General features: G+C 45.1%; 1 protein-coding gene across 2 annotated transcripts; it reads right to left on the bottom strand.

Annotated features, from left to right (window-relative positions):
• Positions 1-13,842, bottom strand: rnf34b (ring finger protein 34b). 2 transcript variants are annotated; one of them, XM_060050036.1, is made up of 8 exons: positions 13,693-13,842; positions 9,826-10,044; positions 7,411-7,956; positions 4,444-4,506; positions 3,793-3,994; positions 3,311-3,340; positions 3,118-3,159; positions 1-2,081 (listed from the first exon to the last, which is right to left on the bottom strand). In XM_060050036.1, exons 1-8 carry the CDS (start codon positions 13,696-13,698, stop codon positions 1,897-1,899), a joined length of 1,293 nt encoding a protein of 430 aa, XP_059906019.1. In that variant the 5' UTR covers positions 13,699-13,842; the 3' UTR covers positions 1-1,896. The 2 variants fall into 2 exon arrangements, with proteins under 2 accessions (XP_059906019.1, XP_059906020.1); XM_060050037.1 differs by having other exon boundaries at positions 13,496-13,839.
• Positions 13,843-14,886: the final 1,044 nt, after the last annotated feature.

The following is a 14,886-nucleotide window of genomic DNA, read 5'->3' on the forward strand; positions in this document are numbered from 1 at the left end:
TGGATTAAAGTATTGTATTTATTATTTGAATCTAATAAATCATTTTTTTTCTCTTGTTTTAACAAAATAAAATGTTCCACCTTCCAAAATATAAATATCCTGGAGCATGAGACAGTGCTGATGAGGTTTGTTCCACCGCGTCATAGCTGCCCACGAGTGACATCTTGGAGGACCAGCAGCAGGGACAGACAGGCTAACACAGTGACTGTGCGTTGTTGGACAAGTAGTCACCTTTTGTAGTGGACTAGGAACGGAACTAACGGGAAAACGAAAAAAGCATCTGATGCAATTTTCCGATGTCGCCTCAGAAAAAATGTGATGCATGACATAACGGCAACAAACCCATCTCGTCTAACTAAGGGGAATACATTCTGATGCTTGTTTCTTTTTTTCTTTCTTCTATCTTCTATGCTAATTCAACATTGGAAAAACATGTTATAGGTCTCCCGAAGAAAATTGGAAAAAAAACGTATACATTTAATAACTTATCAGTAAACACCGATCTACTAATGCGATTCACTCAACAGAATAAGCATTGGTCTTATGTCAACATGCCGCAAGTCATAAGTAGAATTTTTTTTGAAAAAACATTTAAGTAAACTTGATCTTATGACAAAAACAAATCTTAAAATTGCATAAACAGGTTAACGTAAACCAGGTGTTGGGGAATCTGCCCCCCTCTTTCAAAGTATGAGACAATCTCGACAACATGACAAAAAAACTATAATATAGATATAATTCATAATCTCAGAAGACAGATTTTTAAAAAGCACCTACTTTGATACCGATAGTAGTTTGGAAACACGAATGGACAACACAAACAGATTACATACTTTAGACACCTCTTGAGTACGATGGCATTGCTTGGTGTAAATGAAAATAATAAAAAGAAAACGTAGGCTTTTACATCAGGGCATCTGATCATAAATAAAATGTGAAAGAGAACCAACAGCGCAATGTAAAGCAATCAAGCTAAATTAACCAGATTAACCATAAATTAACATAACTGAGCAATAGCATATAGAAAAAAAGGAATTGACGAGATTGAATCCAAAGGGTTTAAATAAAAATAAATATAAACACATATCAACTATCTTATGGTGCTTGCTGGTCATGAGATGCATATATCGGAAAACGTACAAAGAAACTACAAATGTTAGTTGTCTGAAGGCATGGAGTTTGGCCCTCACCGGGTACATGGTGATTCAAGTCTAGACACATGACAGTTTGAAACACACATACACACACACAAGTGTGCGTCGCCGTTTTTTATATTGAAACATTTGGACAACACAGAGGGGGAAGGGGGTACACAGAGTGGACATGAACGTGTAAACTATGTCCACTTCCATCCAACCCACGGGAATACCGTTGTCCTCTTCTCCTCGCCAACAACAACAACAACAACCACAACAACAACAGATCCACTTCAATTGTCCCATGGGGACGTGTCATCTAGAACAACAACAGAGGTGAGATCCCAAACGCGGCGCTGCGTCTTCCACAGTACAGTAGCGTGAGGTCCGACTGTTCCAGAGACTGACGAGCAAAAAGTGGGAGTGTCCCAGTGCAGCCAATGACAGTCAACTGCAGTGTCGGCCAGTAGGAATGGAGTAGAGGGGGAGCGGAACTGGGAATAGATTTGGAATCAGTTGAGAAAAAAAACAAAAACAAGGGGATGATCTTTAGGCAATTTCGTTTCATCCGCCCCAAACCCTAAGAGATCAGGGAAGTGTGGGGGGTTGGGGTTGGACCGAGTGGACATGCTAATTCTAACCAATCAGCTTCAACGGCTTCAACGTGTGACCCCCGGGGGGTCCGACGACGCCGTGGCGTGGCGGCGGTAGCGGCGGCCGTTTCTGTCCCGTTTGGGGTTGGGTTTTGTGCTCGGTCGGCCTAGGACTTGAAGACGTGCACGGCGCGCACCACGTACTGCCTGCAGATGGGGCACTCGCTCATGCGCTTGCCGCACTTGGTGCACGTGACCATGTGACCGCACTCCAGCAGCACGCAGTCGATGACGGCGTCCATGCAGATGCGACACAGGTTCTCGTCCGACGCCAGCGGAGAGCGCACGCCGTCTGAGGGAGGGGAAGGGGGAGGGCCAGAGCTGTGGTTTTTCATTTCAAAGAGGGGGCACTGCATGATTATTATTATTATTATTATTATTATTATTATTATTATTATTATTATTATTATCATATCCTTTATTTAACCAGGTTAGTCTCATTGAATTTAAAATCTGTATACAAGAGGGACCTGTCCAAGATGGACTGCAGTACACAGTTCCAACATAAAACACAAGGCAAAATACAAGTTCAATACTAAGTGCAATAGTGATAATACATAAAGATCATTGACTAAAACAATTGCAGTTTCCAATGGATTCCGATGTCAAACTCTTAACAACAGCTTTAAATTCACTGAGAGTTACTAGGTCCTGAAGCTTGAGCTGCCCCTGCAGGTTATTCCAGGAAGATGGTGCAAAAACCTTAAAGGCCTTTTATGTGATGGAGTGTAGTGGCTAGGGGGTCGGAAGGGACTGGGGTGCAATCCCCGATGTCACCGGGTGTTTCTTGGAGGCATGCTCGAGCTAAAAAGCCTTTATACCCGAAAGGCTCAGTCATGACATGCATTTCAATTCACTTGCAAGCAGTGAAGGATAAAGGCCTCTGCTAAATGACTGGGTGGTGAATAGGAATGGGGTGGTGATTTAGCTCTAAAGACTAAAAGCTTTAAATACTAAAGCTTCAAGACAGCTTCAGTATAAAGACGAAGGCAGGAGGGGTCTTAACCGACTCTGTAGAGATTGGTAAGACGTTGTAAATGAATGACATGGTGGTATGTAAAGGCTTTGGTCCTTTGAGATGCAATGAAAGACAAAAGAGGAACAGCACCTCGACACAAAGTCGGAGAGTGTCCGGGGAATTAAATTACAAAGCGGGAAGGAAATGAGCAGGAAGCTCCTTATATAATGAATGATGTTACGTTTATATCCAGGAGGACTTTGGGATGGGCTCCTCCACACTATGACTAGATGCATTACAACAACTTTACAGCACAGTGTGTCAGTGCTAGGAGAGGAGCAGGGGGAGGCCTTTAGACCCACGGTCTTACCTCCAACGCCACTGTTGCAGATGGATGGGGGATAGGCTACAACTTGAAGCAAATACAAACAATGATTATTATTCTGCAGCAATACACAACTTTCAACGATTCCACCATATAGAATACTGCATCATTATTTTCAGTTGATAAATAACGTTTGATTGAATATTTAACAAAATAATCAGGGTAAAAAAACTCTTACCTGCTGTTATAGGGTTGCTGACATTCTCCACTAGAAGAGAGAAAAACATCTCAGGTCACGATCTAACGACGTTCAGAGTTCACCTCGACTCTGCATAGCCTCACCCCTTACCCCAACACACTTCTCTTAAGCACTTATTGTTATTGTACGTCCTGACACTTAATCTACGCACTTATTGCATGTTGTACGTCCTTGCACTTCAAAATAGTACTTAGCATCGGGCAGCATCTTATCCTAGCTATCTTTGTTGTATACAGGGAATGGGTTAACCTAACGATTGTAAGATCCAAGTGCTTGGCACTCGGATCTATGAACATCCTTACTGTACTGACAGCATTACATTGTTTCCCTTTCTTCTGACTTATTGTAAGTCCATTTGGATAAAAGCGTCGGCTAAATGCCCTAAATGTAAATGTAAATGTCGCGATATGCGTGCATTTATAACGGGGTGCACCCACTGAGGGGGGGGGGGGGGTCCTTACTGGATTTCCTGTTCTGCAGGTTCTCTCTGTACAGCCGGTGGACGCGCTCCAGCAGCTCCCACTTCTCACAGCAGCCCGAGTAGTTGACGAAGTTGCGGGCCAGGATCTCCTTCAGCTGGCGTACCGTCAGCATCTCGATGGCCTCCTCCGTGTCCAGGTCGGACAGCGACGCCCGGATCCTTCTCTGGGTGGCCGGGCTCACCTGAGGAGCGAGAGACGGGAGGAGTGAGGATGGAAAGAGGTGCTCTGGGGTTTGTTATGGTGATGGGGAGTATGGTTCTCTCTGTGTCTTCTTGCGCGGAAATTCTTATGGTTAGGCTCGAGTTGGCTTAATGACAGCTGGATGGATCTGAGTAAATTAAAGTATCACCGGTGGAAAGTCGTAGGGAAACATGATCAGATTTTACTGATTGAAAGTGGAGCCACCTTCCACAAGTCGGCAACCACAGCAAAGGTAACTTAATCTCAAATGATTATTTTTTTCCTTTGTTAAAAAATAATCAGCTAAACTAATTTTGTCCTATTTTTAGGGTTATCAAATAGGAATATTCCTAAAAAAAGGGAGAAAGACGACATTAACGGGGGATATTTTGGAAATGTGTTTTCGTAAACAGGGCGATTCTCATTTCCTGCAGCCGTGAATGTGGTTACCTCCATGATGTGTTCAGTCTCCTCCAGGTTGAGCAGGGAAACGGTGGGAGTGCTCCCGTGCCCCTGCAGGGAGGGAGACGGGGGACACCACATGAGTAGGGGACATCGATCCGGACCAACATAACGTCAGGATGAACACGACGCAGGGAAAGGGGTGAGGTCACGGGTTTTAATATCGCATCGATCAAGCACGAGGCCTTCTCCGCAGACAGCCCCATGATCAATAAAAGGGAATTCAAAACCATATTTCATATGGTCAGACTACAAAGCGTTTATTAGCACTAAACTCGTGGAAAAAAGGTGTTAGCTCCTCAATTTCTCAATTACGCTTGAAACACTTGATCAAGGCAGAGGTAAGTTAATCAATATCTAGGAGTTATAGTTCGACTGATTATCTTGATTTAAAAATAGGTTAGTTAATCAATGTCTAGGATTTATCTTGTGATTTATTATTTGGATTAAAAAATTGGTTATTTAATCAATCTCTAGGATTTATAGTTTGATTTATTAACTTAATTCAAGCAGGGGTTAGTCAATCAATGTCTAGGAGTTAAAGTGTGATTTATAATCTTGATTCAATAAAATTGTTTATTTAATCAATGTCTAGGACTTATAGTTTGATTTAATAAGAGGTTGGCAGAGGTAAGGTAATCAATGTGTCTAGTAGGGATGCTTTATAGTTCTCTACTCAGGCATAAGTCCATAAAATGCAAATACAAGCAGTGTGGAGGTCAAATGTGTGTGTGTGTGTGTGTGTGTGTGTGTGTGTGTGTGTGTGTGTGTGTGTGTGTGTGTGTGTGTGTGTGTGTGTGTGTGTGTGTGTGTGTGTGTGTGTGTGTGTGTGTGTGTGTGTGTGTGTTGACCCTACACACTTCCATTTCACAACAAAATGCTGTGATCAGCTGCAACAACAACAACAACAATCCCAACAGCGTAGCCTAATCGATAAAAAAAATCAATAAGTGGTGATTAGAGGAATGATACAGAGCTGTTGTCTCATGCACAAGAAGCAGTAATAGTAATAGGAGCAGTAGTAGTAGCATTAGTTATAGTAGTAATAGTAGTAGTAGTAGTAGTTGCATTAGTAATAATAGTAGTAGTTGTATCATTAGTAATAGTAGTAGTAGTCATAGTAGCATTAGTAATAGTAGTACTAGTTGTATCATTAAAAATAGTAGTAGTGGTCTCAGTAGCATTAGTAATAGTAGTATTAGAAGTAGCAACTTAGGTAGAACAACAACAGAGTTAGCCAACTCAGTGGCTAGCTGCTTCCAAAGTGAAGGTGTTTAAGAGAGATTATCACGAGGCGTTCCCTGGCACGTTGAGCCGCGCGGAAAGCAATAAGCTAATGGCTTGAAGACAGCACTATGTGTGACATCACACCTGACCATGAGCCCCTATTTAATTACCAATGGGGCCCAGCTCTCGCTGTCTCTCTCCCATCTGACCTCCTCTGATATTGCCAGTGAAAGCAAGACATTCCTCCGTATGGAGCTCAGGGACGTCGTCACTAATGGCTCTCTGGCTAATTCCAAACGCATGTTCACCGCCCGAGGACTTTGGGGGACAAGGAAGGGTTACATGAAGGTACGCTGTAGTGCCTGGCCTGCCTGGCTACAGCTGTGGCACATACAGGATCAGCTGGAGAATTACATAAGCAGCTCAGTGTAACGCACCTAAAAACAGGCAGAGGAATTAAACCCTGTGCAGTCTGGTCTGGTTGCATATACAGTATATACATACACTGTACATACAGCACACGTATTTGTACAGAAGGTTTTCTACCCCAACAAGGTGTTTTTTTTCTACCGTCCGTAACTACATGTTTTACGGGCGATGTGTAAGAAACACGACCGACTTCTTGAGCCCTTCTGCCAGACTGAACAGGTGTGTGTGTCAGTTCTGCCCAGAGACAGACCACATGTATTTTTCTACCGCCCGTAAACTACATGTTCACCCTGGTGAACTACATGTTCACCAGGGTGAACATGTAGTCTGATAGATATGTACATGTACGTGTGTGTATTTATGTACAGTGTGTGTGTTTCTTATGTACAGTCTGTGAGTGAGTGAGTGTGTGCATATGTACAGTGTATGTACAGTGTGTGTGTGTGTTTGTGTGAGTGAGTGAGTGAGTGAGTGAGTGAGTGAGTGAGTGAGTGAGTGAGTGAGTGAGTGAGTGAGTGAGTGATAGGGATGTTAACCGATGACCAATTGACCGATGGTTGACCGTATCAACGTTAAACGTTGACTTATTGGAAGTTGGACGGACACCGCGTCTCTAGCCCACTGTTTAATTTCTCCTCAAGTCTTAATTATTCCCGCATGCGAGCGGCGGAGAATACGATCTCTAAATGAATATGGACAGTAGAGTAAACGCTCTAAGACTACAGTTAGCCATCTCATTCCAAGATCTTTTTGTGTGAAGTGAAAAAAATTATCCCTCACACTAAATTTTTCCGTCTCCTCCAAACTAAACTAATCGGTTAACCGGTTTCAACCGGTTAATGAGGCTCGGTGGTCGGTCAAGAATATTTTACATATTCGCCATCCCTAGTGAGTGAGTGAGTGAGTGAGTGAGTGAGTGAGTGAGTGAGTGAGTGAGTGAGTGAGTGAGTGAGTGAGTGAGTGAGTGAGTGAGTGAGTGAGTGTATGTACAGTCAGGGCCGACGGACTGCGGGGGAAAGTGAGGGAGTTGTGGGGGGGCCCAAGGCAGAGGGGGGGCCCATGGCAAAAAAAAAAAAAAAGATTTATCCACCAACCCATAGTGTCAGGAGTCGCACACGGCCACGTCTCCCCCCCCCCCTCCCCCCCGTCAACAATTCAGCGCAGGGGGCTGAATCCACCAGCCCACAGTGTCAGGAGTCGCCCATCAGTACCTCTTGTATAGGGGCCCAGGATTTGGTGCAACGGCCCTGTGTACAGTGTGTGTGTGTCGGTCGGTGTACAGTGTGCCCATGTCCCTACCTGGCTGGCCGTCACATAGCTGCTGCTGGGGCTCAGCCTCCCGGGAGACCCCGACACCGACGGGACGGCCGACAGGGGCGGGGAGGCGTGCACCGAGGGGGGCAGCGAGCGCACACTGTCCATGTCCACCTCCCCCTCCTCCCCCTCCTCCCCGTCCTCCTCCTCCTCCTCAAGCACCGCCTCAAGCTCCTCCTCCAACTCCCGCGCCTCCTCCTCCTCCTCCTCCTCCTCCAACGCCGCCAACTCCTCCGCCTCCTCCTCCTCCTCCTCCTCCTCCTCCTCCTCCTCCACCAGGGGTCCGGGCGTGTCTCCGGCCCCCTGGTGACAGAGCACCAGGTCCACCAGGTCCTGCTTCTCGCGGCAGGTGTCGGTGGGGATGTTGCGCAGCAGCAGGTACTGCCGCAGCTCCTTGACGCGCAGCCGCATGAGGCGGGGCCGCTGGAAGGCCGTGCTGCGCAGCAGGTGGCAGGTGGAGCAGCAGCGGAGGTGCTCCTGCAGCACCGAGCACGGCGCGCAGAAGCTCTTCTTGCAGTCGCAACAGATGTGCTGGGGGACGGAAGTGTGGGGTTCAAGAGTCGACAGTTTTTCCGCTGTTTAATGCCTCCGCCGCTTCCATCACCTCCTTCACGTCGATTTCCCCGTCACAGCAGCTCCCATCAGCCTCACTCAGCTCACACTATCTATACTATCCAGCACCTCCTCTGTGCTACCTTCACCCCCCCCCCCCCCCCCCCCCACCTGTTATATAACTCCTCATAAAACTCCTGCACCGTCTCCAATATCTCTACGTAGTTCTGTTACCACCCCCTGCCTGTAATTTATTTCATAGATATAAGTTCCACCCGGTTTCAGGGGGGGTGGGGGGGCAGGGGGGGGGGGGGGGGGTAGAGTGTGGGAGGAGGGATCGGTGTGCAATTGTTTTCGGATTAAAGTTCTTTCCTGTTTTTCGACGCTTCGCCGAAAATCGTTTAGCAAGTGATGATTTAAGGAAGGCGAGGACAAAGGATGGAGAACGGTGTGGAAACACATCGGGGTCTCTGGTCTATTAACAGAAGAGATTTGAGATTTGTCTTTAAGGAGCAGGCAAGGGGGGGTTCAGGTCCAGGTCAAGTTGTGTGCAGACCGGGCCGCGATATTATCCTGCCAACCCGCCATACTCTGTCTCCCTTTATTCCTTACTTTTCTATTGCCAAGTTCCATGACTTATGATAAGAACCAAGATTTTATCCAGTGCTATTTACACCTTGCCTTACTAAGAGCTTCTACCGTCAGGCTTAGAACGATTCTACATCAATATGGATGAACCAGCGTTGAATGACTTGATAATGCTTTTAGAACCACACACTCCCAAAGCGAAGGATCGTTGTCCATACACTATTCTTTTATAGGAGATATCTAAAGAAGAAGAAGAGACATCGTGAATGTATCTGAAAGTCCAGCTGCTGTGCTGACATTTGCCATGCGCTTCCCGTCTGCTTTCAACAGTTAAATGGTCTGTCGGATTAAACAAATACAAACGGACAGGGTACAGAAAGGTCAATCCGGCAGCAGGATTCTCCCCCTGCCTTTCAAGTGCATTACACCCTCCAAACACCCACTCCAAACACACACTCCAAAAAGATTACAAAAAGATTCCAAAAAAACACTCTAACTACAAATTCCAAATATACACTCCAACTACGTTTCCAATACACTCAAACTACAAAAAATAGGTAATTTCCCCATTGATCGATTATGTTTATTATCAGCTCACTAGCGCTATCCAGGGACCACGATATCATCTCTCCACGGCCAAACACAAGGCCTGATGGGGCTGGCGTCAGGCTGGCCGAGGGGACCGCTCTATCTGCTCTGACTGGAGGTGCAGGCAGGGACGCCACCAAGGGGTGTCAGGAGGCCGCTGGAGCCCTCGTTAGCCTGCCACTGCCTGGGGAGGTTCTGATCATAGTTATTGGAGAGCAGATAGTGATGAGGTAAGGCCTTGCTTCATCGTGGAGCGAAACCGGACTGATACTTAGTCTTGATTTCCTACACGCACAATACATCGAGTTATTTGTTTATGCTTTGTGGTCTAGCCACGGTTGTTGATTTTCCTTTGATCTCCTGGACCACTCGTCTAGTAGCAATACAAAGATCACCACCATCCACACCACCTCTGCTATTATCAATACCACCTGGATCACCAGCACATGATTTGCTAACACATCCATAACCACCACCTCCATCCCCACCACCATTATGACCATCCCCATAAGCCCCATCACCACTACCACCATTATCACTACCACCTCCATCAGCACCACCATCCCCTCAATCCCAACCATTATCCCTCCCACCTCCATCACCACCACCCCCACCACCATTACCACCATCACTATCAGCCTCACCACCACCACCGCCACCCTTTCTCCTTACCTTGCGTCTGAAGACGGAGAAGGCCAGTCCGCAGGCCTTGCAGAGCTGCCCCGCGCTCCCTGAGCTGGTGGGGGGGTAGGTGGAGTACCCGGCGCTAGGGGCGAAGCGGAAGGGCCCGGCCCCGGCCCCGAAGCCCGGCGGCTGGGCCCGGACCGTCCCGGTCCCCATCACCTCGTTCAGCAACCCACAGCATGACGCCCACATCGAGGACGCCCCCGCCTGAGGACCACACACAAGCACACACACACACACATGCACACACGCGCACACACACACACACACGCACACACACACGCGCACACATACACACACGCACACACACGCACACACACACACACACAGATACGGACACACACACACACACACACACACACACACACACACACACACACACACACACACACACACGCACACACACACACACACACACGCAGGCAGACACAGACATAAACAAACACACACACACAAAAAAGCTTTTAGTTTGTATCAATTTCAGAACAAAACGAGAACAACATGCTGAACATGGTAAGGGTTAGAATGAGAGAAAGTGTGGAGAACGTGTGTAGAACAACAGGTCTGTAACAACAGTGTGCAGAGAGAGTGTGTAAAGAACAGTGTACCACCGTACAGTAGAGCGCCGACAGCGCCGTCATGATAGATATTTATAACCCAGGCCCAGGGATGAGCAGAGCGCTGTATCTGCTAGCTTAGCTTGTTGAAAATATCATTATCATGATGCACACAGGGGTGGGACAAGCAGCTTGAGTGATTGAATGAATTAATGAATTAATGAATGAACGAATGAATGAATGAATGAATGAATTAATGAAAATAAGTATTTCTAAATAAAAAGGCAAGAGATGAAGAAGGAAGGGGTATTAATAGAGTGTAAGGGGGGAGGAGGATGGCCAGAGAGGAGTACACTACAGTATACTGCTTGCTCAGATAGCAAGCATCATTAGGGGGGCTCACCACAATGAAAAGGATTTTAATGAGTTTTCTCAGGCGCCCGCTAAACATTCTCCATTCACTCGGAACACCATGACCGACGCAAATGCAGAACGTTGAGGGATGACCGTGCAGCAGCAGAGCACCGTTGCATGCTAGCTCCCATCATATGCATGACATCATGTGTACCAGATCATGTGCACGTCCTCTGCTTTACAGACTGGGGCTCATGCTCTCTCCCAGCACAACGAACACCATCAGGGCCACTAGCACCACCAGCATTATACTATACTATACTTATACTAATGAGTGTGGGTGGCGGGGGGGGGGGGGTCTACTGTTTCAGGCACCGAGCAAATCAATAACTGACATCAGCATACTGCACGGTCTGTCCCCATTGTGTGTGTGTGTGTGTGTGCGTGCGTGTGTGTGTGCGTGCGTGTGTGTGTAGGAGTAGACAAGGTGGGTTACAATATGTTATTCTATTCCTGTTGTCAGCATTTTGTGTCTTTCCACCAGATTACTATGGAATATGGGTCTTTCCACCAGATTACTATGGAATATGGTTTGTTTTGAGGATAGTTTTCAGGCTTCTAGGGTTAGGGTTAGTGTACCAAGTGCAGATTTGTATACTTAAATAGGAGTCACAGAAATGAAGGGAACCAATCTGAACGCTCCACAAACCTCCTCGACAGCCATCATAAGGTTGTGTATTCTCATCATCAAAGTGATCTTTGGAGTTGACTACTGAAACTACCGAAGGTAAATCACGGTCCAACTAGACTCCATTTCTTAACACAAGACAGCCGCTTCATGGCTTACTGCCAAGTCAGCAATCATCATCCTCAATAAGTCTGATGGGTTCTCTCTAAGTCACTCCGAAACTAATTACTTTCTCAGGGCTGCGTTACATCACTTCATAGTAACTATGAACCATGCTTGGCCCCCCTACCACTTGATCCGGAAAATAAATTATAATAGACTTGCATCTAAGGGAATCCTCTAAAAGCTTTTGATTTAAATCATATGCCTAAGTATGTACCGTAGGTAAAACAGATCACAGTACACTATGTGTTTGTTCACTACGGACAGAATATATACAGAAAAACAAATAGCGTGTGTGATGGGAATAATTAAGTTAAGAATATCACAATTGAGATGTAAAAAAAAATACTCTTTGTTCTTCTAATTTCTGTTCAGCTTGTGCTTCTTCTGACAGCTTAAGCCCACATCCTTGTTAGATCTCCACCCAGGAGGCCAGCATTGATGTCAGCTCACTGTACTCCAAACATGAGCTTGTGAGCTAGCTTCCTCTCTCAGGCTGAACCCAGGAGGCTACTGTGATAATGAAGATCTCTCCGCTCTCTAGTCTACCACTGAAGGCAGCTAACTCTACTGTGAATTCGAGCAAACGCACTTCCTCCCAATATGAGGGCCTGGAGTGACAAGACAAGCGTCTATCAACAGTCTTTTCAGTCAATTTCAAGGCACAAGAAGCTTTGAAAACCAAGATGCTTGCGAAGTTTTACATTATTAATTGCGCTTAATGCAAGTTTGATGTTTGCAGTCGATGATGTGATGTGTGTGTGTGTGTGTGTGTGTGTGTGTGTGTGTGTGTGTGTGTGTGTGTGTGTGTGTGTGTGTGTGTGTGTGTGTGTGTGTGTGTGGGGGGGGGGGGGGGGTAATGATTCAGGATTAGTACTGTGTGTACACTGAAATCAATATGTATTCACTAGGCTTTCAATTGTTCTTGGGGGGTAGATGACAGCTGAGGGAATCATTTTAGTTGAAATATTCATCTATAGACTGCTATAAGCATGTTAAGACAACCTAGGAAGATACAGCATCCCAACTGATAAAAAAACTCAACTAATGTCTATCAGATCCCAAACCACTATAATTCAATACTGTACAGATCACAGATTTATAGGTTGAATTGCTATTTTATAAATGTGTCACTATCTTTCCACTCTCAGCCTACGGTTTCCTATTTTGGCAGAGGTTGTGGTTTGCTGTGTGTTCTGCTCCCCGTGGGTAGAAAAATGCTTTTCAATTAAAAATAAAATAAGAAATAACAGGTCTAAAACATGCACTGCAACTATAATTTAAAGTCAGTTCTTCATCCATATTTCAGCCATATCAAAATAGCTATCCAATCTTCTACAGCTCAACAAATTAATAATTATTCTAATAATAGTACGTTTCCCCCAGTTGGTTCGGCCACAACTTAATATATGATTATTATTATTATTATTGTGGTGTGCTGGGGAAATGTTACAATCTATATTTGGTGTTATTCTAGGTTTGAACTACCAAAGACCACTAAAAGGCACATTAGGGCCACCTCCATCAGTGTTTCTTTTTCTAGAATCTCCCACAATGCTGCACGCTAAAACGATGTCAGTCAATAGCTGTGTCTCGACAAGAAGAAAACCCTGCAGCTCACTGAAGCCTCAGCAGAGAGTACGATACGTTTCTACCACATTAAAAGCGGATTAAAGGTTTAGGATGAATGAACATTGCACTATTGGATGCCCACTGCTCGTGACTCAGGCGAACAATAACAATGATGTTCAAATGAGGAATCACAATTAGTGACAGTGTGCAGCAAGCACAGACACACACCGAAAGATGCAGGAAATATGGCATTGGGATATAAGCTCACATTGGAAAACCGGAAATGCACTTGCAATGGAGACCATTTGTTCGTTTGTAAACTTACGCTTGAGAATTAACGAAAGGTTTCACCGGCGATTCGGTAATCCATGAATACAAATAGATTTCCAGACTGTGACAACTTGCATTGACGTTAGGGTACCAAATTCCCTACGTCTTGCGTATCGTCCGAAAGTTGCAATTATAATAGCATCGTTTCATAATTTAGAAATACTGTTCGCTCAGAAGAAATCGCCACCATACCTTCATTGCAACTCCCGGTTGAGGAATTTGCCAAGTAATAGCAGAATGACGACCATTGCAAGGGCAAAGGGAATCAAACCATTACGTATTCCCTCTCTCTACCTCCCTGTGTAAAAAGATGAGGCATGACGTAATGTGCAAGGGAGACTTGACCAATCACCGATTCTACCGAGTGTCGGTTTTCTTAGTCAGCCAATCTCCGTAAAGATCTCACCAGTGGGCGTGACACACGCTGTGCGTAAACACGTTTGGAGTCTGATTCCCAAGACGATTTGACAGCATGAAGCCAATAATACATGATGTTTTATAGGATTTTGAGCATGGCTGTCTTATAAGATTTCAAGCCCGGTATGACAGTACACAGTGTACTATTCACTAAATGTCTGATGGGGTAACCTCCATCCAGTCGTCGCTATATGAAAATACCAAGCAGTCTATTTGGATTGAAAAGTTTCACATATTTATTGTATCACATATCATTATAATAAAGGTCACCCACTAACAGAAAAAATAAATTGTAGCAACATTGACTATTTTTCTTTACCATATTTCCAAGCAATTTTTCATTCTGTGAATATTTGTATAATGAGAAGGCAAAGCCATAATTTTTTGTGTTCTTGTGCTTGCAGAAATAACCATAAGAAGCATCAGATGTGCCTGTATGGGCAAATTATCTTTAATGTCCAGTTGTCTCGTGCCCGTGTCGGCAATTACTGCAGTATTCATATGAGGAATGATGAGGACCCACATCTCGTATGCAGCCCGCAACACGGGGTTTCCAGGAAAGACCTGTATCTACACATAACATGCCGCCAGGGGGCAGCAGATAGCCGTGATGTGGGTGCAGTACCACATATCAACACAGGATAACACTACTCTACTGAAGTACTGTCAAAAATAGGACGTAGATATTATTAAACTATTCATTCTGTTTTGCTATCTAAATACATGGTCAACTTCATGACAACTATATAAGCAATAAAGGATCACAACTGGCCTAATTTAAAAAAAATCCTAATGAATATAAATAGGTCTACCTGAAGTTTTATATTCAGCTGAAGTGTTAAAACACTTCCACGTTCTGCATACTGAAATGTTCAATTAAACTCAGCATTGCTTATTCCTTATGCATTACGTTTTTTTGTATAGCGGAAATACAATCAATCACCGTCGGTTTCCCTGGCTGCAAGCCTC

The sequence above is a fragment of the Gadus macrocephalus genome, chromosome 4, assembly GCF_031168955.1.
Source record: "Gadus macrocephalus chromosome 4, ASM3116895v1".
NCBI lineage: Eukaryota > Metazoa > Chordata > Actinopteri > Gadiformes > Gadidae > Gadus > Gadus macrocephalus.